Source organism: Macrotis lagotis, chromosome 1 (genome assembly GCF_037893015.1).
Source record: "Macrotis lagotis isolate mMagLag1 chromosome 1, bilby.v1.9.chrom.fasta, whole genome shotgun sequence".
Classification (NCBI taxonomy): Eukaryota; Metazoa; Chordata; class Mammalia; order Peramelemorphia; family Peramelidae; genus Macrotis; species Macrotis lagotis.
The window spans coordinates 883,902,290-883,929,529 of record NC_133658.1 but is presented as its reverse complement, the minus strand read 5'-3'; the positions used below and the strand labels follow the sequence as shown (position 1 = coordinate 883,929,529).

General features: G+C 50.6%; 2 protein-coding genes across 7 annotated transcripts in view; one reads left to right on the top strand and one right to left on the bottom strand.

The window, feature by feature from the left end:
• PIK3CD (phosphatidylinositol-4,5-bisphosphate 3-kinase catalytic subunit delta) overlaps positions 1-24,447 on the top strand; it is a 67,888-nt gene extending 43,441 nt beyond the window's left edge. The window contains exons 3-24 of one of the 3 annotated variants that reach the window (XM_074218505.1): positions 12,427-12,596; positions 13,860-14,088; positions 14,180-14,409; positions 14,609-14,788; positions 14,879-15,028; positions 15,237-15,326; positions 16,217-16,438; positions 17,277-17,373; positions 17,486-17,616; positions 17,763-17,813; positions 17,975-18,139; positions 18,220-18,341; positions 18,484-18,627; positions 18,805-18,904; positions 19,003-19,181; positions 19,443-19,561; positions 19,735-19,813; positions 20,260-20,427; positions 20,915-21,038; positions 21,158-21,303; positions 21,573-21,705; positions 22,037-24,447. In XM_074218505.1, the coding sequence (XP_074074606.1) occupies positions 12,456-12,596; positions 13,860-14,088; positions 14,180-14,409; positions 14,609-14,788; positions 14,879-15,028; positions 15,237-15,326; positions 16,217-16,438; positions 17,277-17,373; positions 17,486-17,616; positions 17,763-17,813; positions 17,975-18,139; positions 18,220-18,341; positions 18,484-18,627; positions 18,805-18,904; positions 19,003-19,181; positions 19,443-19,561; positions 19,735-19,813; positions 20,260-20,427; positions 20,915-21,038; positions 21,158-21,303; positions 21,573-21,705; positions 22,037-22,174 (3,138 nt within the window). In that variant the 5' untranslated portion in view covers positions 12,427-12,455 and the 3' untranslated portion in view covers positions 22,175-24,447. Of the gene's footprint in view, positions 1-12,426; positions 12,597-13,859; positions 14,089-14,179; positions 14,410-14,608; positions 14,789-14,878; positions 15,029-15,236; positions 15,327-16,216; positions 16,439-17,276; positions 17,374-17,485; positions 17,617-17,762; positions 17,814-17,971; positions 18,140-18,219; positions 18,342-18,483; positions 18,628-18,804; positions 18,905-19,002; positions 19,182-19,442; positions 19,562-19,734; positions 19,814-19,958; positions 20,428-20,914; positions 21,039-21,157; positions 21,304-21,572; positions 21,706-22,036 lie in introns of those variants that run through there. The other 2 variants (XM_074218504.1, XM_074218506.1) reach the window with 2 other exon arrangements.
• A 13-nt stretch (positions 24,448-24,460) lies between these two features.
• CLSTN1 (calsyntenin 1) overlaps positions 24,461-27,240 on the bottom strand; it is an 84,666-nt gene continuing 81,886 nt past the window's right edge. For 3 of the 4 annotated variants that reach the window (XM_074218507.1, XM_074218509.1, XM_074218508.1), the window contains 3 exons: positions 26,958-27,093; positions 26,581-26,765; positions 24,461-26,099 (listed from right to left, as the gene is read on the bottom strand). In XM_074218507.1, coding sequence (XP_074074608.1) covers positions 25,899-26,099; positions 26,581-26,765; positions 26,958-27,093 — 522 coding nt within the window. In that variant the 3' untranslated portion in view covers positions 24,461-25,898. The remainder of the gene's footprint in view (positions 26,100-26,580; positions 26,766-26,957; positions 27,094-27,240) is intronic. The other variant, XM_074218510.1, reaches the window with a different exon arrangement.

Genomic DNA, 27,240 nt, shown 5'->3' with positions numbered 1-27,240 from the left:
CCTTTTACAGACAAGAAACTGAGGCACAGGAATGAAGTGATTTGTCCTTGTTGAGTTTGGGGTTTTTCAGATAGTGGTCATGGTAATCCTGGGCAGGACACTTTGGTGACAGAGGAAAAAAATAAAGGACCCTTCAGAAAAAATGAGCATTTTAATTTTTTAGACTTCCTGTCATGTCATCAAGGTGGCTCAGATGAAAGGGGCAAAACTGCTTTGGTTGGGGCAGCAGGTTGTGGAAGTAAGAAAGAATGAGTTCAAAAATGACCTCAAAGGCATAGTTACCCCTTGGCACCCTGTCAGTCACTTCCCCTCTGCCTGCCCCTATTTTCTCTTCTATTAAATGGAAGTATCAAAAGCCCTTCCCTCCCAGCATTGATGTGAGGGTCAAATGAGAAACTAGTTACATAAAATACTTTGCAAACCTTAAAATGCTATATAAATGTTAGTTATTGGTATATGTCATATATGTCTGGATGGATCTGTAACCAGCACACACAGAGTGGGAATGGGGGGAGGGAGAAACCAGTGTGCCTGAATCCAGAGTGTGTATGTGTTGTTAAACTAATAGAAATCAAGATCATCAAAGATTTTTTTTTGATTACACATATAGAGACACATGGATGCTTGTTTGCATGTATGTATGCCAGTATAAGAAGAGACAGGAGAACATAGTTGACCTTGGGGTCAAGAGGACCTGGGCTCAAATCTGACCTCTAAGAGATGCTAGCGGTGGGATCTTAAGTGGACTCTGATTGCTTTAAAAACACACTAAGGCCAGAATGTCCAGATCAGTGGCAGGAGTTTTCTCATTTATCACACACACACACACACACACACTATATGTAGAGATGGATAGACAGAGATGAGGGAGGAGAGAGAGAGAGAAAGAAATGAAGGGGAGAGCCAAGGCCTAGCCCCAGATGCTGTTTATAGTCTTGGACCACTGCACTTAGTTTCTGAATGAAAGAAGAGAGGCTCTTACAGCACAGGAAGGATTTTCCCAAGGACTTTCCCTTTGTTTCCATAGGTCTGGGTGGTTTGCAAGTCTCCAAGGGGGCCATAGTCAGGGTGGGCGTGGAGTATTCCCTTCTGCCAGGTCCCAGCAGAGACTATATTGATGCTGTGTAAGCACAGGACATCATCCTGTGCCTTGGTTTGTGGTTGGGGGTAGGCACCGGAGGAGGGGCAGCAGGCCCTCCCCATACTCCAACAATTGACTCATCGGCCCTGGGGAAGGTTTGAATCCTGATTTGGGGGGGGGGGGCAGGGATTGAACAGGGACAGAGATGGTTCACATGAATTTTTTTCCAGTGATGTGTGTCAGTTGGAAGGTAGGGTTGACTCATCTTTGCTGAGAGTTCACAAAAGGGTTTTAAAAACTCTTTCTCGAGCTCCCCTTTCCCACTGGTTTTTTGATCCTCTTGATTTCTTTAGTGATTTAATCTTATTTTTGAATTTTTTTAAAAAGTATGTTCTTCACTTCTTCCCTCCAGCCCAGACTTTGGCCCTACATCTTAAATGATGACTCAGCTCCATCCCAGAGGGTCCCCTTCCCCTGACACTCTTTGCTCTTACCATTTCAATCAGTATGGCAAGTCTTGTTCCTTAGAGCTTGAGCTTGTGCTCCAGGCCTTGTCTTCACACCCCCTCTGCCCCCTGACTTCCATCCCCCTCCGCCTCAACAAGTCTTCCCTAACCATCCCTTCCAACAAAGTTAGCCACTGACCAGGGTCCATTAGGAGGGTCTTGGCTTGTCCTATGCACGGTTGTATCCAGATTCGACATTTTGGCCTGAAAAGTCTGAACTAGAGGCCAGCTCTTAAAATGGGTCATGATGCAGGACATGAGGCAGGTGGCAGATTGGAATAAAAATCTCCCTTACACATCAGGTGTTGGCTGGTAAAGGGCATGGCTTAGAAAAGCCTCAGGATTTCTCCCTCCTCCAGGATGCTGGTCATTGGTTGGAAACCCAGCAGGGCCTGTGGTAAGGGTCTCAAGGGCACTCTTCATGCAGGTTGATCCCCGCTTTTGTCATCTCTTCTACTCTCCAATGAAATAGGCCTTGAAGACTTGAGGCCTTTCTAATAGGAAGGAAGACCTTCGGTCTCTAGGCTGAGCTGGTGCTCAGGGACTCTCAAGCTTTGAGCAATGGAGAATGATTTCTGTTTGGCCTTCCCAGGAGGGCCCTTGCCCAGAGCACCATTAAGAGCAGCCTTGGGAAGAGCTGGGTGGTGCTGCTGGGGCGAGGAGGAGGAAAAGTGGGGATTTCCTTGATTGGGGAAGGTGATAGAGAAAGTAACACTTGCTGAGAAGTGATTTTCAAGGATAAAGTCTGAAAATAAACATCAGAGCAAGCAGCTCAGGAGGACCCCATTGGGGTAAAGTGAGGTGAAAGCAGCTTGTCTTTTGTCCAGTGTTGGGCACTGGATGGAGGGTTTTGATTTTGCTTTGTGTCCTTGCTCAGGCTGGGGTGAGCTGGATACTTCCCCTCTGGGTTTGGCTTTGTGGTAGACATGGTCTATCTCTGGGGTGGCACAGCACCCAGAGCCCTGGACCTGGAGTCAGAAAGACCTGAATTCAAATCCAAATCTTTTCACCTCTCTGGACCCTCAGTTTCCTCATCGATAAAATGGGGACAGTAACAGCACCTTCCTTCCAGGGTTGTGGTGAGAAACATTTAAACAATGTTTATTTGAACATCTTAATGCTCGGTCTAAATGCTGACTCTCCGGGATGTTGTTCCTATTTTGGGGGACAAATAGATTGTAAGTGGTTATTGTTTCTTAAATCTGCACAGCTTTGGGCTCTCAAGTCTACAAGGTCTGGGCCCAAAGATCATCATGGAGATGTCCTGCCTAGAGCCCTTGGACAAGTCATTTCATCTCCATGGGCCTCTTTTTTCTCATCTCTAAAATGGGGGGATGGGCCCAGAGGACCTCTGAGCTGTCTCATAGCTCTGGTCCTGTGTGATGGTGGGTGGAGAGAAGTGTGAACACTTTCCAGTGGATACTGGTCGCTGGGCCAATCGTGCCCCTGGCGAGGCTCATTTAAAATCCTCCCCAACTTCCCCCATGACTACTTGGTCAAGCTTGGTGCCCCAGTGGTTCTCAGAAGAAGAACTGCAAACTATGGGCAAGCATGGGGAAGGAAAGATGGCTGCAAATCACTGATAATAAGAGAAATGCAAATCAAACTAACTTGGAGGTTTCACTTCCCTCTAGAAAATGAACAAAGATGACAAGGGATGAGAATGTTCAAGAGGAACCTGTAGAACAGCAGGCATATTAACCCACCACTAGGGCAATTTTAGTCCTTTTCAGTTATGTCTGATTCTCCGTGACCCCCTTGGGGCTTTCTGGGCAGATACTGGAGTGCTTTTCCAGTTCCTTCTCCAGTCCATTCTACAGATGAGGAAACAGAGGAAACAGGGTGAAGTGACTTGTCCAGGGACACAAGGCTGGTGAGTGTCCAAAGTCAAGTCTGAACTCAGGGAGATAAGTCTAAATGATTCCAGGCCCAGAGCTCTCTCCGCTGCCCCACCTCACTGCCCTAAACAACAAAAAATGTCCATGTACCCCAAGTGGTCAGAATTAGAATAGTTCTATATACAAAATCCGAAAACAAAGTCAGACCTTCTAGAGAAAGTAACAGTAGGAAACCAAATAAGTACCAAAGAGAAACGACAAATGTGGAGAATTCCAAGAAGCACAAGAAGAAATAAAAACAGATGAAGAGCAGAGTAAGAGAACCAGGAAAATAATAAGAACGTAGACATGTAGTAGGCAGTGGTAGTGGTGGTGATGATAGCTGTAGCAGCGATGGTGGCGGAGGTGGTGAGGGCAGCTAGCATTTGTATAGATAACGTTGTAAAGTTCCCAAAATACTTGACAGATATTTCCTTACAACAGCCCTGGGAGAGGAGGAAGCTGGGGCTGAGAGAGATTAATGACCTAGGGTCACATGGTAAGAGTCTGAAGTGGAGTTTGAATCCAGGCAAGTTTAGCCCTCTATTCACCTGTGTCTGTGTCTATACCAAAGTAATTGGGGGAAAATGCAGTGAAACAAACACCCTGGGGAATCGTAATGGCCATCCTGGCCTCAATGAAGAGAAAATCCATCTCCCCTGCCGCCTTTACAGAGGTGCAGAATGTTGCACATACTGTCAGACACAGCTGATGTGTTGGTTGGTTTTCCTGAACTGCTTTTAAACATCTTTGTTACAAGGGAGAGTGAGCTGGGTGGGAGGAAGGGAAGGAAGGAGAGATGCTTAGAAAGGATTTTTTTTTGGTAAAAAAAGAAAGGCATTAATACAAATAAATATGATTTTTTGAGTGGGGCAGGGACTGGACCAGTGATTTTTCTTGTCGGGTCCTCCAAAGGACCAGTTGAGGTTGGCTTCCAGCCTTAGAGAGTTAATTAGAGCACTGAAAAGTGATGTGATTCTCTTAGGGTCACAGAGGTGGCCCTCTTATCAGCCATGCCCCCTACCCCCCAACAAAAACACAACTCCAAAACATTTTTACATAAATAAAGGAAAGCTTAGCTTTTCAAAAGTCTCTCCTCACACAGTAGAGCATGGCCTGCCCCCCCCAGGTCCCCTCCCTCACTGCATAGCTGCCTGGGATGGCCTTTGGTTTCTTCTCTTCTCTCCAGCCTCCAGTGACTCATTCGTTCCTTCAGGAGATGATTCCATAGGGCATGTGACTGTGTCCCCAGGAAGTCTCTTTCTATATTGACTCTGGGGCGCAGCTGTTTGTGGTCAGAATATCAGCACCACTCGTGAAGGGAGTCGGACAGATGCAGAGGTTCTGACCACAGACCCTCTTCCTTATTCCCCAGCTGAAGTGGTCTCTGAACTCTCAAAAAATGGAGTCACTAAGGAAGGGAACAAGTGAGGTTTCTCTGTGGCCTCTGGGATGAGCCGGAGCATGATAGTTCCTTATGCTCAGGGGATTGGGAAGGATGCATGGATGGTTTCCTGTTGCCTTACCCTTGAGGTCATGAGCTATCACTATTCCTGGTTCCAATCCATCATGGAGGGCTGGGGTGGGGCAGGCAGAGGGGTACCCAGAGTTTCATGCTAGAACTTTGCCAAGTTACTCCTTCCCCCCTCAACCTACAGTCCATGACAAATGATTCCTCAGGCTTTGCTTATATGTTGCCCCAGGGAACTGATCTGGGATCTGCTGGTAGGGGGAAGAAGGATACCTGCCCTCATGAGGACCCCTAAATAAACCAGAGGAGAAGTAGAATTCTTCCCTTCCTCAGAAATTTTCCTTGCCCATAGTGTTGTGGTTTGGTTTTGTTTTTTTTTTTTTTTGGTGGGGGTTGGGGTAGGGTAAAGACAACAATGACTTTGGAAAGGCAATGAAGCCTGGAGAAATGATTCAGAGATGACTTGAGAATTGTCACAGGGCTTTGTACTTGACCTTGCTCAGTTCAACATTTTTTATTGGTGACTTGGAGAAAGGCATGCTTATCAAATCTGCAGATGGCCTGGGTAGGGGTTGGGGGGAGGGTGGGTTAGTATATATTAGATGACAAAAATAGTCGCCTAAAAGCTGGGACAATGGACCTAAACAAATACAGTAAGAGTCAATTAAACACATATTTATTGTCTGTTAATAATAATATGTCTCACATATGCCTCTTTAAGGTTTACTTTCATTAACTCATTTGATTCTCACAATAGCCCTGGAAGGTTATTTGTGCTTTTATCCCCATTTTATAGATAAGGGAACTGAGGCTGACAAAAGGTAAGTGACTTGTTCAAGATCATACAGCTAGGAAAGTGTCTAAGGCAGGATTTGAACTTGGGTCTTTCCAAGCTTTCTATTCTCAAGCCATCTAGCTGCCTGCTATAGTCAAGATATGTGTTGATAACAAGAGGAAATTATTGAATGGGGATGGATGTTTATTCTTCATGTTTCTGTCATCCTTGAAGGCTAGCTAAGGGCCTTTCTGAAGATTCCCCTTTCAAGTATATAGTACCAGTCAGTGACCATGACTATGCAGACAGAGAAACAACCCTAGGAATATGGCCTGCCCATGATCAGCCAGCTTGAGAATGTCTGAGGTGGACAGGAAGCCCTGGCTCCTGATGTGTAGCCGGGGCTGAGAAAACCAGCTGCACCAGTATCAGATGAGGGAGAAGTCCTTCAGAAGAAGACTTGAGGATTATATGGGTCTGCAAGCTCACCATGGACCACAAGGATGAAGGAGACATCGAGAATGCCCATGTCATCATCTCAGGTGCATCAGCTTGTGTCCAGGCCACGAGAAGCATGCACTCCCAAGAAATGGGGATGGTGAACATGGAGAAAAGAATACTTTAATCCACAATTCATGGCCTTCAGGTATCAAAGACCTGTTAGTATGACAACTGATTGGAAAAGGTTTGGGCTTTTGGGAGAAGATTGTGAGCTTTCTGCCATGTAAACACTTTCAAACAGAGGCTGGATCATTATCTGTCGAAGATGTGGCAGAAAATGTACCTGTATTAAATAGGAATTTGCCTTATATTACTTAACAAAGCCCATTCCTACTCCAGAACACTGATTTCTCTCCCGAAAAACAAAGGACGAGCATTTGGAGGGACTGCAGACCCTTGTCAAGGCTCCTTATTCACCTGTGGAGTCCAACTTTCACCTGTGGTTCCAAAGAGCAGCAGCATGTAGTGGCCACGGTCAGATGAGCCATCTTGGCCCTTGGGCTTAACCAGGTTGAAGAGAACTGACAGATCTCAAACCCACGGATGAGTTGGGGGTGGGGGGATTGTCTGCCCCAAGCATGTAAAGACATCCCTGGGCAGAATGGGCCATGGAGAATAATGTTCCAGGGACCATGAAGGCAGCTGTGGAGCCCTTAGACCTTGGTCAGATGATCTTCTCCATTCAAAGGTCATCCATGTATCGCAAAATAATTGCCAGTTGTCCTGACATTTATTTTGTCACTGGACTTTGATGACTCTGGGAAAAAGAGGGGGCTTTATGAAACTTTTTGAAACTCTGCCTCATTTAAATCCAATTCACGCACAAGTCAAAATATCAACCTGTGATATTATTGACGATCTTCAAAAGTGAAGGACAAATAACATCAATTAGAGATTTTGGAGAGAGAAAAAAAGTAGATTGTATTTGATGTCAGAAAAGTAGTTTTAATATTATTTCTTTTTGATTTTTTCCTCTTTCTCTCTCCCAAACTCTTTTAAGTAAGCCATGTGGTTTGTAGGAGGTAAATGACAATCCAGAAACAGATGTCATACCCCAGAATTGACAACTGACTAGATCTAATCATAGAATTTGGGGGCTGAAAGGGGCCTTCACAATCATTTAGCTCATGATTTCCCCTTGATAGATGAGCTTTCTTGATTTTCTAGGCCAGTGTTCATTTCATGATGATGTGCTTTAATAATCTCTTTCCTCTTCGGGGGAAATCCAGGCAGTCCTCTGAGCTGCCCCAGCTCCCCAAGGAACCCCAATCTCTGCTGTAGAAAGCATTGCTCTTCTGTACCTCATCATTTCTTAAGAATCATTACCAGGGGGCGGCTAGGTGGTGCAGTGGATAGAGCACCAGCCTTGGAGTCAGGAGTACCTGAGTTCAAATCTGACCTCAGACACTTAATAATGACCTAGTTGCGTGATCTTGGACAAGCCACTTAACCCCATTGCCTTGCAAAAAAAAAAAAAAAAAGAATCATTATCAGCCCAGGGTTGAGGCCAGGATAGCCCTGTGAGATCAAACCTCCATCACCTCTCCTGAAAAAAGTCAAGGACTGAAAACAAACTTTGTTTGGGGGATGACTCCATGGTCCCTGAATGCAACTCACTGTGCTGTGAAAGAAATGACAAACGGGATGACTACAGAGAAACCTGGGAAGAGTTGGATCAATTGATGCCCAGGGAGAAGTCAGCCAAGCCAAGAACAGGAGGCCCAGTGAGTTCACAGAGAATAGCCACAAAACCACCACAGCAGGTGTTTCAAAGGGACAAAAAATAAGTGTGAGGAGCCAAGGAGGGGTCTGGGGGGCAATCCTCCTACCCCCGTCGCCTCAGTCTCAGAGGAGGGTTCACCCAAATTCCCATGTTGGTCACATCTAAAACATGTTTGTGTCTTTCTGCACCCCGAGCCCCTGTCCTTTACACCTCTCCAGAGAGTCTCATCCAGTGACAGGTGGAAGACCTCTGGTGATGAAGAATCCATTTGTTAGGAAATTAAGAACTCCATGCACCTTTCACACAAATGAAACCTCATGAATGAATGAAACCCACCATAAGAGGCTTTCAGACATGTGACTCTATCTTTCCTCAGCCAATATCCTTCTATGGCATGATCTCCAGTCCTCTTACTCCTAGTCACCCTCCACTGAATCTTACCACATTCTTCCTCCAAATGTCACACTCAGAATGAACAAAACCCTCCAGGACATCACCTCCTTGTTCTAAGCATCACTTTTCCTGCTTTTTGGCTGCCATGTCATTCCTTGCCCAGCCCACTGAATCACAGATCCAAAACTGTCTAGTCTTATCTCTAAAACTATACTCATAAAATTGGCTTTCTGGAACCCAAGAGAAGGACTTGATTGCTATAGATGAACCCTCCTCTCCATCACATTAACTATCCCACCCAGCCTTATGGTAAACCTTCAGCTTGGATAAACATGCCATCCAAGCTTCATCCACAGCAATAATACAGATGTTAAACTGCATAGGTCCTGGGCTGCTCTGCTTAAGAATTTCCTTCTCAGCTCACACATTGGGCACCTAGAGGCCAGGAAGGAGGGAGTTAGGCCCAGACTTCCCAGAAGAGAGGTGGGCCATCACTTTTTCCTACCTATATTGCCCAACTCTACTACTAGAGTTCTTCTCTGTGCCTCAAAGTAGTAAGGGTAAACACCTTGGCACCTGTGGAGTTGGTTGTTCGATGTCTGTAGCCCTCTGTCCCTGGGTTGTTCACCAAGGCTGGTGATGCATCATTGTGTGGCTTCTGCCCAATAGGGCATCCTCTATATGTGATCATTCTGGAACCTCAAGGATGCCAGGTTAGCCTGGCCGGGGCAGCCACTGAGAAAAGGAGCAGACAGCTAAGGATGGCATTGTCCAGACATTCTTCTGGAATCTAGAAAAGACATGACCTTTGTTCCTTCCTAGCAAGCAGTAAAAACCAATACTGGACTCCCAAAGGAACTAATTCTTTTTTTTCTTCTTTACCTAAAATAATTTTTTATTATTACAAACAACCCGCTAAACAAGTACAAGTAAGCATAATATCAACTAAAAGTCCAAGTGAAACCATCAAATCCAAACTATTTGTGTTTTAATTTTTTGAGAGAAAAAATATAAAATTGTAAAGGTTCATATTTATTGAAAGTTCATATTTTTCACTTCTTTTTGAAATCTAAATGGAAATTATTGACATTTTATGGTTTGACCTGAACTTTTATTTTCTTTACAAAAGAGCAGGGGGGATCTCATTGCTTTTAAGCTCCCTGGGTCTCAGTTTCCTCATCTGTTAAATAAAACTGTTAAACCAGTTGGCCTCTTGTCTTCTGTCCAGTCTGAGGCTGTGAACCTAGGACCTGAGTAAGGATCTCCCAGGTAGGCAAGTAGGGGGCCAAGTCCCTGTGTAATTGGAGATAGCCTGCAGAGAAAACATAACTTGGAACAAGAGTCATAAAACCTTCCCACCTCTCCTAGTGTTTTCTTATAGGGGGTTGTGAGGAAAGGCAGGAGGGTGGGAGATGAGAGCCAGGGGAGGAGCAGACAGACTGTGGAAAGGAAATTGGGTTCTGAGAAGAGGGAGGAGGGGGAGGCACCATTGGCAGCGACAGAGTAGGGGCGTGAAGGGGTCCAATCTGGGCTTAAGGAGAATCCCTGGGGAAGCTTGGGCAGGGGTGGTGAGAGGTCTAGAGGGCAAGAAATTTCATCAATTAGGAGGCTATTAGAACAATCTTGGTGTGTAACAAGGAGGGCCTGAACTGAGGGAGCCACAAATTTAGTGCTTAGAGAAAAGGGAGTGAATGGGATGAGAGGTAGAAACACCAAGGTTTGGCAACAGATGTGAATAGGAGGGGTCAGAGAATAATGGAGAACCCCAGGAGATAGGGCAGATGAGGGAGGGGATGGCGGGGAGGCAGAATGACTGCGATTGGTTGAGGACAAGCCACGTTTGAGATGTCTCTGGGCATCCAGCTTGCCATGGTCAGCAGGCTGAGGGGCAAGAGTGGCGCGCTCAGGGGAGAGGTGGGCCTAGTTCTGTAGGGAGCTGGGAGTTAGATGCAGCTGTCAGCCCCACTGCTGATGGAAGAGAATGCTGTTTCGTTTTTTACTACTTTCTTCAATGTGCAAAGTCATAGTACTTTAGGTAATTATTTTTAATTTCTCTCTTTATTGCAAATCCCAATACTCCTACCTCAAACATTTCAGTAAGAAGAGGAGGGGAAGATTGTAGAAGACACCAGGAATGGTTTGTTTCAAGGGGTTTGTTTTTTCAGGAATGCCTATATTGAATTGAAGGATTTGCCTCCAATGCTGCCTCCTTGGGGCCTGGGGATGCCCCAGATTCTCCAAGGCTGCCAGAGGCTCCAGTTTGGAGTAGAGGACCAGCCTCACCATGCATGCCTCCGGGCTATGTGGTGATGATGGCATGAAAAGAGAGCAGAGTGGCCCTGTCCCAGAGTGGGGAATCAGGGGCCTAACAAGCCACCCCCCCCATCCCAGTTGATCTTTTTCTTCTGAATATGATTACTTTAACTCATTCTAAGAGAAGCACATGGCAGAGTTGCAGAGCCAACCTACCTGTCAGGAGGCTTTGGGTTCCAGTCCAGCCTCGGGTACATACTGGTAACTTGACCTAAAGATTAAATGCTCTTTGATCAGTGGATTGACTTTGGTAGAAAGGGAGTTTCTGGACTGGGGGCGGGATGGGTCTTTCTGCCCTGTGGAAATCACAGGTGTGGATCAAAAATCTCATTTTATAAAGTGATCCATTGGTATTGCATGAAAACATTCAACTCACTTAGAAAGTCTTGATAGTTCTTACACCCTTCCCAGTGAGGCTGGAAGGGAAGCATCCCTTTTATCTTTGACTGGGCCTCTCTCCTCACATTTGTCTGTGGACCACCTACTAATAGCAGTTCCATGAGGAAAGGTATGGAGGATCTGTGCCTTTTAAAAATTCAGTGGGTTAAGTCTCTTGCAAATGGAGCCCAGGGTGGCACCTCTACTGACTAGGGCGAATGCAGGAGCTGTTGGGAACCTGGGAAGAAGACATCATTGTTCCTACCTTGACAGACCTCCTGGCACAAGGACCCTGCCCATGAGCCTATAGACAACTCCCCCCTTGTCCCCCCACATTGCTCATCCTTGGCACTGGAAAAGCCCCTCAGGAGGAGGGATAGAAGGCTTCAACCAGAGATCTGAGGCTTCTGCAGGAAAGGCTAGTGCAGGCCTGGGGATCTGGACCTCTCTGGCTGCTGACAGTCTTCATGCTGAACTTGTAGCCCTCACCTTGTCTGCTGCTCACTGCCAACTTGCCATAGAACTGGCTTCTCGCTTTCAGCTTCTTAAAAAGGTAGTTTTGGGTCATTTGGATTTTTCTTTAGGGATTGAAGAGTTTGGGTTTTTTTAATCGAAAGAATTTTAAGGGGCAGCTAGGTGATGCAGTAGATAAAGCACCAGCCCTGGAGTCAGGAGGACCTGAGTTCAAATCCAGCCTCGGACACTTAATAATTACCTAGCTGTGTGGCCTTGGGCAAATCACTTAACTCCATTGCCTTGCAAAAAAAAAAAAAACCCAGAACAACAAAAAAAGCAAGAATTTTAAGCTAAATAATTTACTCCCCTAACAAAGAAGTCCATCTATTGACCCTACTAGATGCAATTCAGGACTGCTGAGTTATCTTAGCATGGAGCAGGAGAAATACTTGGCAGCTGAATGAATGGATGGACCAATGAATGAATGAATAAATGAATGAACAAAGTCACATAGTAGAAAACCTGGTGAATGAATGAATGAATGAGCATAGTAGGTACCTTTGGTGAATGAATGAACATAGTAGGAACACCAGTTGATGGATGAATGAATGAAAAAGCAGTGCTGGGCCACCAATATCCATTTCTAATGTTAAACCATCCGACAGGGTCAAGGACTTGGTGCCAAGGCTTTTGGTTCTGGGCTTCATTAATTTCGGCATGGTAGATGGTGGTGTCAATACCGTGTGGCTTCCTAGAAGGATGGCTTCAGGGACTGGGGCTCTGGTGGGGGCAGGGTGGATTGCTTGTGTTTCAGCTCCAGGAGGGGAAGCTGGGGCTCCTCGCTGGGCCAGGATTCGTAGGCTCCTGGAGCGCTTTCTCCCAAGCACATTCTTCCACAGAGCTCTTCAGGCCCCCAGAACCCAGGATGCTGATTTCCCTGCTTCTCCTACAGGGCAGCTGGTAGCAGAGAAATAAAGCAGGATGCCCCCTGGAGTCGACTGTCCTATGGAATTCTGGTCCAAGGAAGAAAACCAGAGCGTGGTGGTAGATTTCTTGTTGCCTACAGGGGTCTATCTGAACTTCCCAGTCTCTCGAAATGCCAACCTCAGCACCATCAAACAGGTACTATTTTCTCCTGCTAATGCCTTAAGAGTTTGACTTTCTGCCCCTCAGCATGTTTGAGCATTTCTTGGGGACACTCACAGGACCGGGGTGCCCTTGCTTGGGCCTGAGGTGCACAGAGAGGGACTGGAGGCAGTATTGAGATGATTGGTTCACCTTTCCCCTTAAGGATCTCTTCTTCAATGGCCCCTCTGGGTTTTCCTCCCTTATTGAGGGTTGGAGGGGAAATGGTGGCAGTGATGATGCTGATTGCACCTGATCCAGTGCATGCTGGTCCCTGGTCAGGAAGGCTGTGCCGGGAGGTAGGGAAGGTTTGCAGAGAAGGGGGGCCATGAGTGGGACCATCATGCATAATGTCAATTTTTTCAGTGGAACCATTGGTTTTGTGGAATTTTTTTCCTCTTTCACAAAAAAAAAAAAATGATTGATTATCAGAAGGAAATCCAGATTGTAAAAACAAAAACTATCAATAAATTAAACATTTCTTTAAAAAATTCTTTCAGAGTTTTCAGATGAAATCAGGAGAGGGACCTTTAGTTTGTGTAGCCTCTCTCCCAGATTTAAGGGAGGGAGGAAAATAATCTTAAGATTGACCAGGGTTGCTCCCCTCCTTGTAGCTGCCACCTGGATCCACTGGGAAAGACTGAGGAAAGAAGTCCTAGGCAGATCCTTCCAGAGCTCCCTGGGTGTTCTGGGAGATTCAACCTTGGGTCCACTGGCCCCTCTGGCTGGCCTCCACCACCCGCCACTGATCCCTTGTCCTTGGTCATCTTCTACCTCAGAGCCCCCAGTCCTCCAGATGAGCTAGGAATCTTTAGCTGGCCTGACCCCTCACCCTTCCCCATCTTCCGCAAACTGCCCCATCATCCAGGGAGATCCAGCAGCAACTGTCCCAGGACTGACTTTTGAGAACCCCCAGCCAGGGAAGGCCAAGACATTCCCTTTGGGTTGGGGTTTTTCATTTAAATGTAATACTTTTATTCTGAATATGAACCTCCCAACGAGGGCATTGTCATCCATTCTGCTGTTGTGACCCCATCCTGGGTTTTCTGGGCAGACCCTGGAGTCGTTTATCATTTCCTTCTCCAGGCCTTTTTACAGATGAGTAAAGTGAAGCAAGAGGTCACGGAGCCGGCAGTCTGCTGGGGCTGATCCCAGGCCCGGGTCGCTCCAGCACCCCTCAAATGCTCCAGACGTATGATCCTCATGTCACCTTGGACAAGTCGCTTAATTTTAACCTCAGGTTCCTCCTCTGAACCCCAGGTTCTTTGGCACCATGCCCAGTATGAGCCCCTGTTCCACATGCTTAGTGACCCTGAGGCCTACGTCTTCACCTGCATCAACCAGACTGCCGAGCAGCAGGAGCTGGAGGATGAGCAGCGGCGCCTCTGCGACATCCAGCCCTTCCTGCCTGTGCTGCGGCTTGTGGCCCGCCAGGGCGACCGTGTAAAGAAGCTCATCAATTCCCAGATCAGCCTCCTTATTGGCAAAGGTGAGCCCGCCAGCCCTGCCGCCACCGACAGGGGTGGGGGATCTGCCCCGCTGCGGAAGGACCGGGTCACAGACCACCGGCTCATTCCCAGGGCTGCACGAGTTTGACTCTCTGCGGGACCCAGAAGTCAACGACTTCCGCACCAAGATGCGCCAGTTCTGTGAGGAGGCAGCAGCCCAGCGGCAGCAGCTGGGCTGGGAGGCCTGGATGCACTACAACTTCCCCTTACAGCTGGAGCCCTCTGCCCGGGGCCTGGGGGCCGGGGCACTGCGCATCCCCAGCAAGACCCTTTTTGTCAATGTCAAGTTTGAGGGCAATGAGGTAAGTGAGACCCCTGGTGCTGGAGGCTGGGAGACAGGCCTGTGCCTTTGGGGGCGCACTCCCGGGCCCCTTCTGTCATGTCCCACGTCCTGCCTCATCTGGGCCCGGCTGTGAACAGAAGCATCCTCCTTGGGCTCGCCTTCCTGTGCTCTTGGGGGCCTCCATGCGGGTCAGGCACTAACTCGCCCTTCCTCCCCAGGAAAGCTTCACCTTCCAAGTGTCTCCCAACGACTTTCCCTTGGCCCTGATGGCCTGTGCCCTCAAGAAGAGGGCTACCGTCTTCCGGCAATCAGCCCTGGAGAGGCCCGAGGACTACACGCTGAAGGTGAATGGAAAGTACGAGTACCTGTATGGGAGCCATCCCCTCCACCAGTTCCAAGTGAGTCCCGGGGAGCCTGACACGGGAGGGATGGCTGGCAGCGCCCAGAAGGCCCAGCTTCTGCCCTTCCTCCTCCTCCTCCTCTTCCAGTATATCTGCAACTGCCTGCACAATGGGCTGACCCCCCACCTCACCATGGTCCACTCCTCCTCCATCCTTGCCATGAGAGATGAGCAGAGCAGCCCCCCTGCGCAGGCCCCGAAGCTCCGCACCAAGCCCCCCCCCATTCCTGTGAAGAAGGTGAGCCTGCCCCCATCCCAGGGAGGTTCCTGGGGACCTCGGGCCCTGGCCAAGTTGTCGGCTGGGGAGATTTCTGAGGCGCTGCCTCCCCGTCTGGTCACTGTGGCCTGACTACTCTAGGCCAGCAGAGTCTGGCTGGGGCCTGGAGGGCAGCCTGGCACTGCCCCAGGGGCCTGCTGCCAGGGAGGAACTCATTTTCTCTTTGCAGCCCTCCTCAGTCTCCCTCTGGTCCCTGGAGCAGCCCTTCTGCATCGAGCTGGTTCAGGGCAGCAAGGTGAACGCCGATGAGAGGATGAAGGTGAGGAGGAGGAAGGGCCAAAGCCACCCCATGCAGACGAGGGGCTGGTGGGCATCACACAGAGCCACCTGACCACATTACCCAGCAGGGCTTGGGAGGGCGGTTTGTGAGATAGTTCAAAACAGGAAGGGGGCGGGGTGGGGGCTGACTAATCCATCTGACTATCAGGTTCTTAGAAATTCTGGGGACAGGGGCTTCTGGGAATCCAGCTTGGTTAAAGTTGGCTGAGTTCAGGACAGTGCCAGATTCTGGGTGGTGACCACCCTGGGGCAGCAGCGGGCTGGTGACTGGACAGCTGGCACCACTGCCCACCTTCCCTGAGCTAGGAGGGGAGATGGTGGTTCTGCCTCAGGATCTGCCTTGGAGACTCTTTGGTGTAACCCCCTGCCCTTGTTTATGGATTCCATCTCTGAGGGCAAGGACCCTGGGTTAGTGTGGTTTCTGGCTCCTTACTGCCAGGCCCCCAAAGCAAGGGGTCCCAGGGCCCTGACCAATGTTTATTGGAGTGGATGGGAACTGAGGCACAGAGGTAGCATGGGCCCCCGGGCCATGCCTGGGCTTCTCTCTGGACCCACCCACTGACCAGCTGCTCTGTTTCTGTCCAGATCATTACCCAGTTGTTCAGGACTGCTGGACCCAAGTTCAGTTCCTCCCTCCTTCTGTCTCCTCCTTTGAGAGAACCCTGGGCTAGCCATGCCTAGGCCAGCCTGTTTTCTCACCTGTAAACGGGTCTCCCAGGCTCCTTCTGAATTCCGATCCTCTGACTGATAGCTCCCCTGGGTAGGACAGAGTCCACTTCACAGACAAGGCCATGGGCTGGAGGAAGTCAGGGTCCCTGGGCCCCCGAACATCTGGCTCACGAGGCTGGTATCCTCCTCTCCCTGCAACAGCTCGTGGTCCTGGCTGGGCTCTTCCATGGGAATGAAATGCTGTGCAAGACGGTGTCCAGCTCTGAGGTGACTGTGTGCTCGGAGCCTGTCTGGAAACAGCGCCTGGAGTTTGACATCCACATCTGTGACCTGCCCCGCATGGCCCGGCTCTGCTTCGCCCTCTACGCCGTCATTGAGAAGGCTAAGAAGGCTCGTTCTACCAAGAAGAAGTCCAAGAAGGCCGTACGTAGACCGACCCCGAGGAGGGCAGGGACAGAGACCCCAGTCAGGCCTTGTGGAAGCCGGAGGGACTGGGGTCTGCTAGGGACGAGGGGGCTGCTGAGAGCCTCCTGAGGAGGAGGGCACTGCACACCTGGGGCCTCAGGGTGAGGACTCACCCACTTGGGGGTTCATCCTGAGCCCCTCACCCTGACCGGTGCCAACCTCACCAGGAGCACCAGATGAGGCTTGAGTACTTGGGGGGAGGCTGGGGGTGAAGCAAGAAGGGTAGAGAAGTGATGCTACAGTCAAGGGGCTTCTCTCCCTTGGCACCTTGGAGAACAAAAGGAAAAGGGGGTTCATCTATTTCAGAAAACCCTATGACAGCTTATCCTCTGGGCATGAGCAGGGCAAAGGGTCCTGCCTCCCTACCTCAGTACCCCCATGCACTCTGGGCTGGCCTGGGCCTCGCCTTCCCTTTCACCCCTAGAGAGGAGGGGGCTGAGCGGAGGAGGAGGGAGGAATCAGGGCCGCTTCTAGCCAGGCCATAGGCCGAGAGCTCAGCCAGGAAGCAGGAGGCCCAGGAGAAGGGATGGGACATGGGGATGGATGTGGTCATAAGGTGGACCGGCCGGCAGGCCCTGCATAGGCTCTGCAGTACCCTGGGAAAGTCCTTTCCCTCTCTGGGCCTCTGTGTCCCCACTGAGGAGGGCGCCAGACTTGAACTTCCCTGAGCCTGGGATCACACATGGTTCTGTGCTGGGGGCTGGAGGGGGATCTGGCCTCTCCAGAGGCTCTCAGGAGGGATTCTGTCCTCTGCCAGCCTCAGGAGCCTCCTCCCTCTGCCCCCTCCCCTTCCCAGGATTGCCCCATTGCTTGGGCCAACCTCATGCTGTTTGACTACAAGGACCAGCTGAAGACTGGAGAGTGCTGCCTGTACATGTGGTCCTCAGTACCAGGTAGGCCCGGATGGGGAAGGGGCCCCCCAGGGTCTGTGGTGGGGAGGAAGAGCCAAGGCACCGTCCCCCAGGAGGCCCGGCTTTAAGCCTGCCGCACCACCTCCATTCCCAGATGAGAAGGGGGAGCTGTTGAACCCCATGGGCACTGTGCGGAGTAACCCCAACACTGAGAGTGCTGCCGCCCTGGTCATCTGCATCCCCGAAGTCGCTCCGTACCCTGTGTACTACCCTACAATGGAGAAGGTCAGTGGGGAGCCCCACCTAGTGCTTTCTTGGGGGCCTGAGACTCCCAGGCCTGGCTAGCAGCTCTGGCCTTCCTGGGTCTTCGCAAAGACTGTCCCCCGAGTGGGACAAAGCACTAAGACTCAGGGGGCTGGGCTTTGTTGTAGATCTTGGAGCTGGGGAAAAATGGGGAGCATGGACGCTTCACTGAGGATGAGGTAAGTGAACCATCCCCCTCCCCTTCCTACCCCGATCTGGGGGGGGGGGTCTGCCCAACCCCTGGGCCTGGTGGGGCGAGCCTGCCCCTGACCTGGGGGGGTCTGCACGACACCTGGGCTCAGTGGGGTGAGCCTGCCCTGCCCCCCTCCTCCTCTAGCAGCAGCAGCTGCGGGAGATCCTGGAGCGCAAAGTGGCTGGGGAACTGTATGAGCACGAGAAGGACCTGGTGTGGAAAATGCGCCATGAGATTCAGGAGCAGTTTCCCGAGGCCCTGGCCAGGCTTCTGCTGGTCACCAAGTGGAACAAGCATGAGGATGTGGCCCAGGTGGGTGCACCCTGAGGCTGGGGGTGGGGTGGGCATGGGGGGTCTGGGCCCTCCCTGACAGCCCTTCCTGCCTCCCCCAGATGCTCTTCCTGCTGCGCTCCTGGCCGGAGCTGCCCGTGCTGAGCGCCCTAGAGCTGTTGGACTTCAGCTTCCCCGATCGCCATGTGGGCTCCTTTGCCATCCAGTCCTTGAGAAAATTGACGTGAGTCTGGGGGCCTTCAGGGGGCCCCACGTCCCAGGGCTAAGGAGCAGGGGTCCCTCCTATTTTCCCTGCTGCCTGGGCTCCTCCTGGGCGGGCTGGGGAACTGGGCAACTTCCACACTCCTGTCCCCTCCTCCCTTCAGGGATGACGAGCTCTTCCAGTACCTGCTGCAGCTGGTCCAGGTCCTTAAGTATGAATCCTACCTGGACTGCGAGTTGACCAAGTTCCTGCTGGACCGGGCCCTGGCCAACCGCAAGATCGGCCACTTCCTCTTTTGGCACCTGCGGTGAGTGTGTACCGGGCAGACGGGCCCCTTCCTCTCCCAGTCCCCGGCCAGAGCTTCATGACGGCCCCAGGACGGCCCCGGGGTCCCAGCAGCCAGCGGTTGGGATTCAGAGGTGTTCTCTGACCACAGCGGCGGGGGCCTGGGGAGGAAGGCTCAGCTCCTTGGTCTCTCCCCCAGCTCCGAGATGCACGTTCCCTCTGTGGCGCTGCGCTTCGGCCTCATTATGGAGGCCTACTGCCGCGGCAGCAACCACCATATGAAGGTGTTGATGAAGCAGGTGAGGGCCCCAAGGGGTGGGGGGGGCAGGGGGACCCTTCCCTGGGTGACCATCCTGCCGGTGGCCCCTAACCACCACCCACCCTTTCTCCTGGCCAGGGAGAGGCCCTGAACAAAATGAAGGCCCTGAATGACTTTGTCAAAGTGAGCTCCCAGAAGACCACCAAGCCCCAGACCAAGGAGATGATGCATGTGTGTATGAGGCAGGAGACCTACTTAGAGGCCCTCTCGAACGTGCAATCTCCCCTCAACCCCAGTACCTTACTGTCTGAAGTCTGGTAAGGCAGACGCTCCTCAGGTTGCCCTCTCCCCATCTCGCCGGCTCCCTCCTGCCCTCTGGCTTCTCCTCTCCCATTCCCATGCCCGTGCCCCGGATCCTCCTCCCCTCTGCCAGCCTGGAAACCCCTCCTCACTTCTTGGCCTCCACTCTTGTGTTGTCTGGGGGCCTTCTGGAGGCACTCCCCCTCCTCCTGCCCTTTTGCCTGGATGCTGGCCCAGCTGAGGGGGTTCCTTGCAGACCCATTCCCCTGTCCTTACAGCGTGGAGCAGTGCACTTTCATGGACTCGAAGATGAAGCCTCTGTGGATTGTGTACAGCAACGAGGAGGCCGGTGGAAGTGGGGACAGTCACGTGGGCATCATCTTCAAGAATGGCGATGGTGAGTCAAAGGGCACTGTCGGAGGGCTTCCTCTGAGCTCTCTGATCAGGATGCTTGGCCTCTCCTGGCCACTCTGATGGTCAGCTTGGTGCTCCCTTCCTCTGGGGGTCCCTAGCCATGGCTTGGGCTGAGGGCCCTCAGAGAACTAAACTGTCTTGCCTTCCCTGGGGCAGATCTCCGGCAGGACATGCTGACTCTACAGATGATCCAGTTGATGGATGTCCTGTGGAAGCAGGAGGGACTGGACCTGAGGTGAGGTGCTTCTGCCCCAGCCTTGTCCTCTGGTGGTCAGAAGATGGAGGCCATTGTGAGGGAGGGGGAATGCTAAAGCTCCCCCCAGGTGGTTGAACTCATTGGGCTGATGCCATCCCACCTCCCCGTGTTCTCCTAACCTTAGATCTCTGGGGCTGGCACCTGTCTCAGTTTCCCTGTACCACTTCCCTGGGGGACCAGGGATAGAGCTGTTCCCTCTCCTTGGTGGCTTGAAGACAAACTCAGCATCCTGGTCAGAAGAAAGGGGAGCAATTGGGACAATTGGGTGGGCTCTGCAGCAAAGAGGCTGGATGAAGGCCCACAGGCAGGGTATCTGCCCTCCTTCCCATCAGCTCTCCCCACCTGGAGGCTCTCCTAGGTCTAGGCCCAGGGGTCCTACAGCCACAGCACAAGCTCAGAGGCACACATGCCCTGCCCCCCCACAGGATGACCCCCTACGGCTGCCTCTCCACGGGGGACCGGACGGGGCTCATTGAAGTGGTGTCCCACTCAGACACCATCGCCAACATCCAGCTCAACAAAAGCAACATGGCCGCAACAGCGGCTTTCAATAAAGATGCCCTACTCAACTGGCTCAAGTCCAAGAACCCTGGGTAGGTGAGATTGGCACTGGAAATGGAGGGGGTGGGATCTAAGCCCTGGGTATTCCCTCCTCACATGACCAAAGACTCCCTTTTTTCCAGTTGGTCCTTGATTACTCCTGAATGTAGGTAGCCCCAAGAACAGAGATTAAATAACCTCCTGGGGGGAAGGACAGAAAAGAGGGTGCCAGGTGTGGAGCCTGCCTCCTGAAGGGACAGAAAGTAGTGCTGTGGGACTAGAGCTGGCTGGTCCAGAGCCTGCAATGATGGTGGTGATGATGATGATGGTTATGGTGACAGTGATGATGGTGATGTGGATGATGGTGATATGGATGACGGTGATGGTGATGATGGTTTATGATGATGGTGATGGTGATGGTTATGAGGGTGATGATGATGTTGGTGGTTATGAGGGTGATGATGAAGATGATGGTGGTGATGATGGTTATGATGGTGATGATGATGATGATGATTGTGATGATTTGACCTCGCTCTCCAGGGAGGCCTTGGAGCGAGCTATTGAGGAGTTCACACTCTCTTGTGCGGGCTACTGTGTGGCGACCTATGTGCTGGGCATTGGAGATCGGCACAGTGACAACATTATGATCCGGGAGAGTGGGCAGGTAAGGGCCAAGATGGTGCAGGGAACTCAATCCTGGCTCTTTTACTGCACATTCTTGATATTCTGGGGAGGGAGAGAGGGGCTTTGAACACTGTCCTCTCTGCCTTTTTCTTCCCAAAGCTCTTCCATATCGATTTTGGCCATTTCTTGGGCAATTTCAAGACCAAATTTGGAATCAACCGTGAGCGAGTCCCCTTCATCCTCACTTATGATTTTGTTCACGTGATCCAGCAAGGGAAGACCAACAACAACGAGAAGTTTGAGAGGTGAGGAAGCCCCAGACATCTCCAGGGACTGGCACCCCACTCTCATGAGGCAGAGGGGGATGTGGTCAGGGAAGAGGGCTGCAGAGGACATGTTTGGGCAGTTCTCACCCCTCAAGCTCCTTGGGTTGGGGTGGCACAGTGTGGTTTGGATTCTGGATCTGCCCTGAGGACTAGCCTTCCTTAGAGCAGGGCTGGGATGGTAAAGGCAGGCCTCTGTGCAGGCCCTGTCCCACCCCACTCCTGCCCTGCTGCCACTTCTCCCCACCCAGGTTCCGCAGCTACTGTGAAAGGGCGTACACCATCCTGCGGCGCCACGGCCTGCTCTTCCTTCACCTCTTTGCACTGATGCGGGCAGCAGGACTGCCTGAACTCAGCTGCTCCAAAGACATCCAGTATCTCAAGGTGAGCCAGAGGCTGCTCATGTCCACTCCCTTCACTGTTCTCCAGGGTCTGTTCTAGGGATGACCCACCCTGCTGCGCCCCCCCCGCCCAACTCCAGTGCTGCTCCTCCTTTGTCTCCTGCCCATCCCAGCTGCAGGGGTAGAGGGGCTTCCCAAGACTACGGAAGGTGGCTCCCTGCTCACCACTTATAAGGACCCCACTCTGGTCTGGCCCCTGGTTTGATACCTTGCGTCCCACAGCCTGTCTTGAGGCCCCAACTCTTCATCCTCCTCTTTGGCACCAATGGCTCCAGGCTGGGGGCCACCAACTCACAGGCTCTCCCTTTTCTCAGGACTCCCTGGCCTTGGGGAAAACAGATGAAGAGGCCCTGAAGCACTTCCGCGTGAAGTTTAACGAAGCCCTCCGAGAGAGCTGGAAAACCAAAGTGAACTGGCTGGCCCACAACGTGTCCAAAGACAACAGGCAGTAGCAGCGGCCCCAGCCCCGGCCTCATGTGTGGCCGGGGGCCCTCTGACCACCTGCCGCTCGTGGCATTCGCTGCTGCCGAAGGACCATCGGCTGTTTCTTCGGCTGTTTCTTAGGGAGCCAAGCAGCCTGTGCTGCGTCTCATGGGCAAGGACCTACTCCACAATTGCCTTTGGTTTACATGGAAAGAAATTCCTGCATTTAATTTATTGATGACTTGAAACTATAAGGAACAAAGGAAAAAGCAGCAAATTGAAATGTGTTCTCATGTGGGGCAAGGAAAGGGAGACTTACAGTTTAGAGTAGTTCAAGTTTTGGGATAAAAGAAAAAAAAGGGGATGGCATTTGGGCCCCACTATGGAGGATCCACTGTGCCCAGAGCCCAAAAGACCTCCCCACCGGTGGTCTCAGAGTAAGTGCGGACTTGCCTCGGGAGGAGAGCACCTTTCCTCTGAGACCGCCTTCACTGGCTCCCGCCAAAGCGAGGGCATCGCCGCATCTGCCAAGCAGCTAGGATGCCTCGCCCCACTCACCACCTCGCATCTCCTCACCACTTCGTCCATGGCCAGGCCCGAGGAGACTGCCCTGGCAAATCCCTGCTGCACCTGCACATTCTCCACTAGCTGCTAGGACTTGGGCAGGCTCCCAGAAGAAGCCCGGGACTGCTGAGGCCCACTGCATTTTACTCGGGATTCAGGGATATGCTCACTGTGTATCTTCTAATTTAGCTCTTTTTAGATGTGAGAAGGAAAGTCCGTCTAGTACATCAGAGCCAAGTGATTGTGTCTGTAGCTGAGGGCAGCTGAACCAGCTCCCTGGACGAGCCCCAGTGTAATAGGAAACTATGAATTGTATTCACCGGGGCCTACTGCCTGAACCGATTTCAGTTGGGATAGGTGGTCTTTAAATGCTTATCATTCAACCATGTTTAAAAAACAAATCACACCAATTGGGTTTGTCTTAGATTGCACTGTTAGCTGAGAGGTGAGAATGGGACAAGTGTGTTTTAACGTAGTCACTTGCTGCCGGCTTCTGAGAGCAGCATCTGGGTTTTTTATGTTTTTGTTTTTTGTTTGTTTGGTTTTTAACCTCGAAATCATGTGAAGAGCTTCTAGGCTTCCTGTCACCGTGTCCTTCCCCAGACCAGGTCCAGGTCTGGGACTTCTGAAAACCTTCATTTTTCTGATATGCCTTCAGCAACAAGCTTCCCGATTGTAGGTGGTGAGTGGGTTGAGTGTGGGTGGCCAGGCTCCCGAGAGGATGGTTTATGCATCACTCCCGCTGAGGCCTGGGAATCACCTCCAAGCCTTCCTGGCCTCTTCTGGCCTTGGAAGGTGGAAAAGGAGGTGACAAGGGAGTCAGAGGCAGGAACAGCTCTCCTCTCCCTAGACCAGGTGCATTGTTGAATAAAGAACAAGGTGCTGCCCCCTTTCTCAGTTCAGCTCCTGTGTACAGCAAGCCCACCTAAAAGGGCCTCGGGTGGGCATGGTTAGATTTGCCACTGCTGGGCGGGTCTGGATCCATCAGAAATCAGCCCCTGTCCCATTTGGAGTCCAAATTGACTGCACTTTTGTTCCAAAGCAAATTGTGAAATTAAAAAAAAAAAAAAACAACAGAACAAAACCCATCCAGCTCACCTGTTTTAAAATAGGAAAAGCCAAGACTAGAACTTTATTTATTTAAACGGGTTTGTGTGCTTCCCTGCTCGAGGCAGCACAACTTTGCACATACATAGCAATTCTTGGTTTCAGTGTACAGACTGTATGTGCCTAGTTTGAAGAAATATTTTCTATTTTTTTAAATCATTTCATATTTCTGTATGTAGAAGGATGTGTTTGTGTGTGACTGTGGGTTAAGTAAGACAAGTGGTCTGTGAAACCTTGGAATGAGAGGTAGAAGCAGATTTTTAAAAAAAAAAATAAAGCCTTTTTACATCACTACAGTCTCTTCTCAAGCCCCCAGGGACATGGTGGTGGGGGTCAAGGATGGCCTTCAGAAAGAATCTCACACCCGACTTAGAATCAGAAATTTATTGTAGCTTACAATCTCTCGGAAATGAGCTCTCACCACTATACACAATATCCAGAAGGTCACCCGTCAGCATGGATGTTTACTCTTTATCACTTGGAGTCTAAATACAGCAGCTACAGTTGACAGTATATGGAAGGAAAAATCTACACAATAGTAACACAGGACAACTGTTAGACATAATTTCCCCATTTTACTTGCAACTAGCAGGTATGTTATCACAGAAAAGTAGTCAAAATCATTCCCCCCCACCCCCCCTTTTAGAAATCTAAAATTTTACATTTAAATTTCTTTTTTTAAAAAAAAGTATTTGTACGGGTTTCAGGCCCTTTGCTAACATGTCGGCATCATAGCCAAACCATAGCTAGGTGAACAAACTCAAGAGGTTCATCTTCTCTTTTCCTCCAGGCCTGGAGAGCAGACCCTTGTCAGGATCCCAGTGTGAGGGACGGCAAGGGGACTGGAGTCCCCAGAGCCAAATTTGGGTGGGATGTTCAGACAAGCTTGTCCCACCAGCCTTAGGGAGGGGTCAGAGTTAAGAGAACCAGACTGGCCTTGTCAGCTGTTTGTTCAAGGATTTGTGCTCAGATCAGTGGTGACCTAAGTTTGCCATCTGTTCTCTGTGGACCACGTGTTAAATTTTATGCACAATTGGTTTATATGATTTATTCTCTAATTTCACCAACAGGGGGAAAAGACATTTATGAAATAGCAACAAAAAGGCCTAAAGAGTCCAGGCTACTACTATACAAGGAAATACAGGTCTTAAGCAGGGGGCATAAAATCAGGATGATCCCAGCTAGGTCCCACCCTTCCCATCACCCAAATTAGAAAAAAGGTTGAACTCCCAAAGAAAATGGAGGGCCCGAGAGGTCTCCAAGTCTTGAGCAATCAGGCAGGCGGGTGGTCCCGGCCAAGAAGAAGCCCTTGGCATAGCACCCACAGGGTTGGTCCATGGCCTTCAGGCAGTGCTTTTGACCAACTCGCCTTTGGAAATGCTTGGGGACCAAGCCTGGAACTAAGGACAGCAGAAGCTCCAGAGACTGGGGCAAAGTCTTCACGGTGGGTTGTTTAGCCACAGACTAGTTCACTCACTCATTCACTGTTCCCTAAAAAGAAGACAACTGGGCCCCATAACTAGTCTTTAGCCCCATCCCTCACCTTCAACACCAGCCTCTGTTTGTTTACACTATCACAAAAAAGGACAGAACAGAATTTCCATTTATTTACAAAATATCAAAAAGGTAATCATCTACACATTAACTCTCCTTCTTGCCACTTTTTACACATGCACTAATTTGGAAAAAAATAAAACTTTTTTTTAAAAAAAAGGAAAAATGTTCACTGGATGGGAATGAGCAATGTTTTACCCTTTGTCAACAAGTCAGACTGTTGCAGCTTCTCTGAAGGAACAGGAGGAGAGCGGAGCCTGAACAACCGGGTGCACATCAGGAAAGCTGGGCGGGGATGACGAAGGAGACAGGGTCAGGTAGGGCCTCACGTAGCGTGGAAAAAACCCCACCACCCAATCCAGTCGGTGGGAGGGAGGGACCTAGACACGCAAGAGCAAGCAGGGGCTAGGGGTGGGGGCAGCAGGGGAGCCACTGGGCCAACTGGCCAAAATGATTTTTTACACCAAGGGAGGAGACAACAGTGGAGTCTTTTGAAGCAGAAACAGGCAGACGCAGGAACGGCTGCTATCAATAGCTGAGGGTAGAGTCGTCCCATTCTAACTGCTGCTGCCTATTAACATTCTGCTGATCTTCTTCAGGCTCCCCTTCTTCTTCCTCGCTGCTTTCAGACTCTGCGCTAGTGATATCATCTTCTTCCTCACCATCCTCACTCTCTTCCTCTTCCTCTTCCTCCTCTTCCTCTTCACTGCTGTGCTGGTCCTCATAGGTCTGACAAATAGAAACAAATAGAAATCAGCCTTCCATGTCTGCCCACTCCCAAAGACCAGCCAGCTGCCGGTTTTACCATGACAAAACAGAAGGAAGGTCCCCTGCCCAAGCCAGAAGGTACATCCTTCCCAGCAGACCCGGCCTCAAGAAACATCACCCAAATCTTAGCTGACTAGCCAGCCAAGACGAAAAGCTCAATTTTCCTCCTCAAATAACAAAATGGGTTCAAGCTACATGCAAAGCAGAAGAGACAGGAAGGGAAAACCTCACACCCACCGAAGAGGAGGACACGCATTGCTGCAAACAAACAGGGCAAGCTGAGTCACATCTGTGTGTGTATCTGGATTGTGTGAAATCAATTGACTATGGGCCTACATTTCCCAAGCTTTTTAGAAATGTAGATATGGTGGAGAAGTCATTTTCCTGCCTGCTGTTGCCTGAGCACAAGCACAGATGGGCTGCCCGCTGGGTCCGAGCCTACCTCCATGGGGTTCACTGTAATGGTCAAGGCAGAGTCATCCCAATCCATCTCGTTCTCCTTCCCTGTGTCCTGATCCCGCATAGTTCGCTGATGTGCAGCGCGGATCCGGAACACTCCAAGGATGATCATGAAAACAAGGAAGCTAACACATACCACAATCACAACAGTTGCTGTACTGGGAACGACTGGGAGATAAAAGAGAAAAGTGAGATCATTTTAAACTTAAAATAACTTGAGACAGAGGGATTTCAACTCCCCAGGTCAAAAGCAGATACTAAATCTGGCCCAAAGATCCCAGGAAGAGGATAGAAGGGCAGCAGAAATAAAACAGCCCAATCAACACGCTTAAGGAAAGAGAGTGGGACCAAGCCCCTTACCTGAAAATGGGTGGGGATTAGCTAGATTGTGGCCAGACAGATCGACAAACGAATGATGCACAGGATGGACAAATTGAGGCTGGGCTGCAATGTGGTTGGCATGTTCCACTGGGTTGGCCGTGTGAATGACGCTCACCTATGAAAGACAAAGAAGGGCTTTGCCAGAGCCTGGGCTTCTCAGGCAGAAGGAAATGGAGCCAAGGGATCTGCAGAGCCTGATTTTTCCTCCAGAAGTGCCTTGACTTGAGACAATCCCTCAATTCAATGATATTCCGGCCTACAG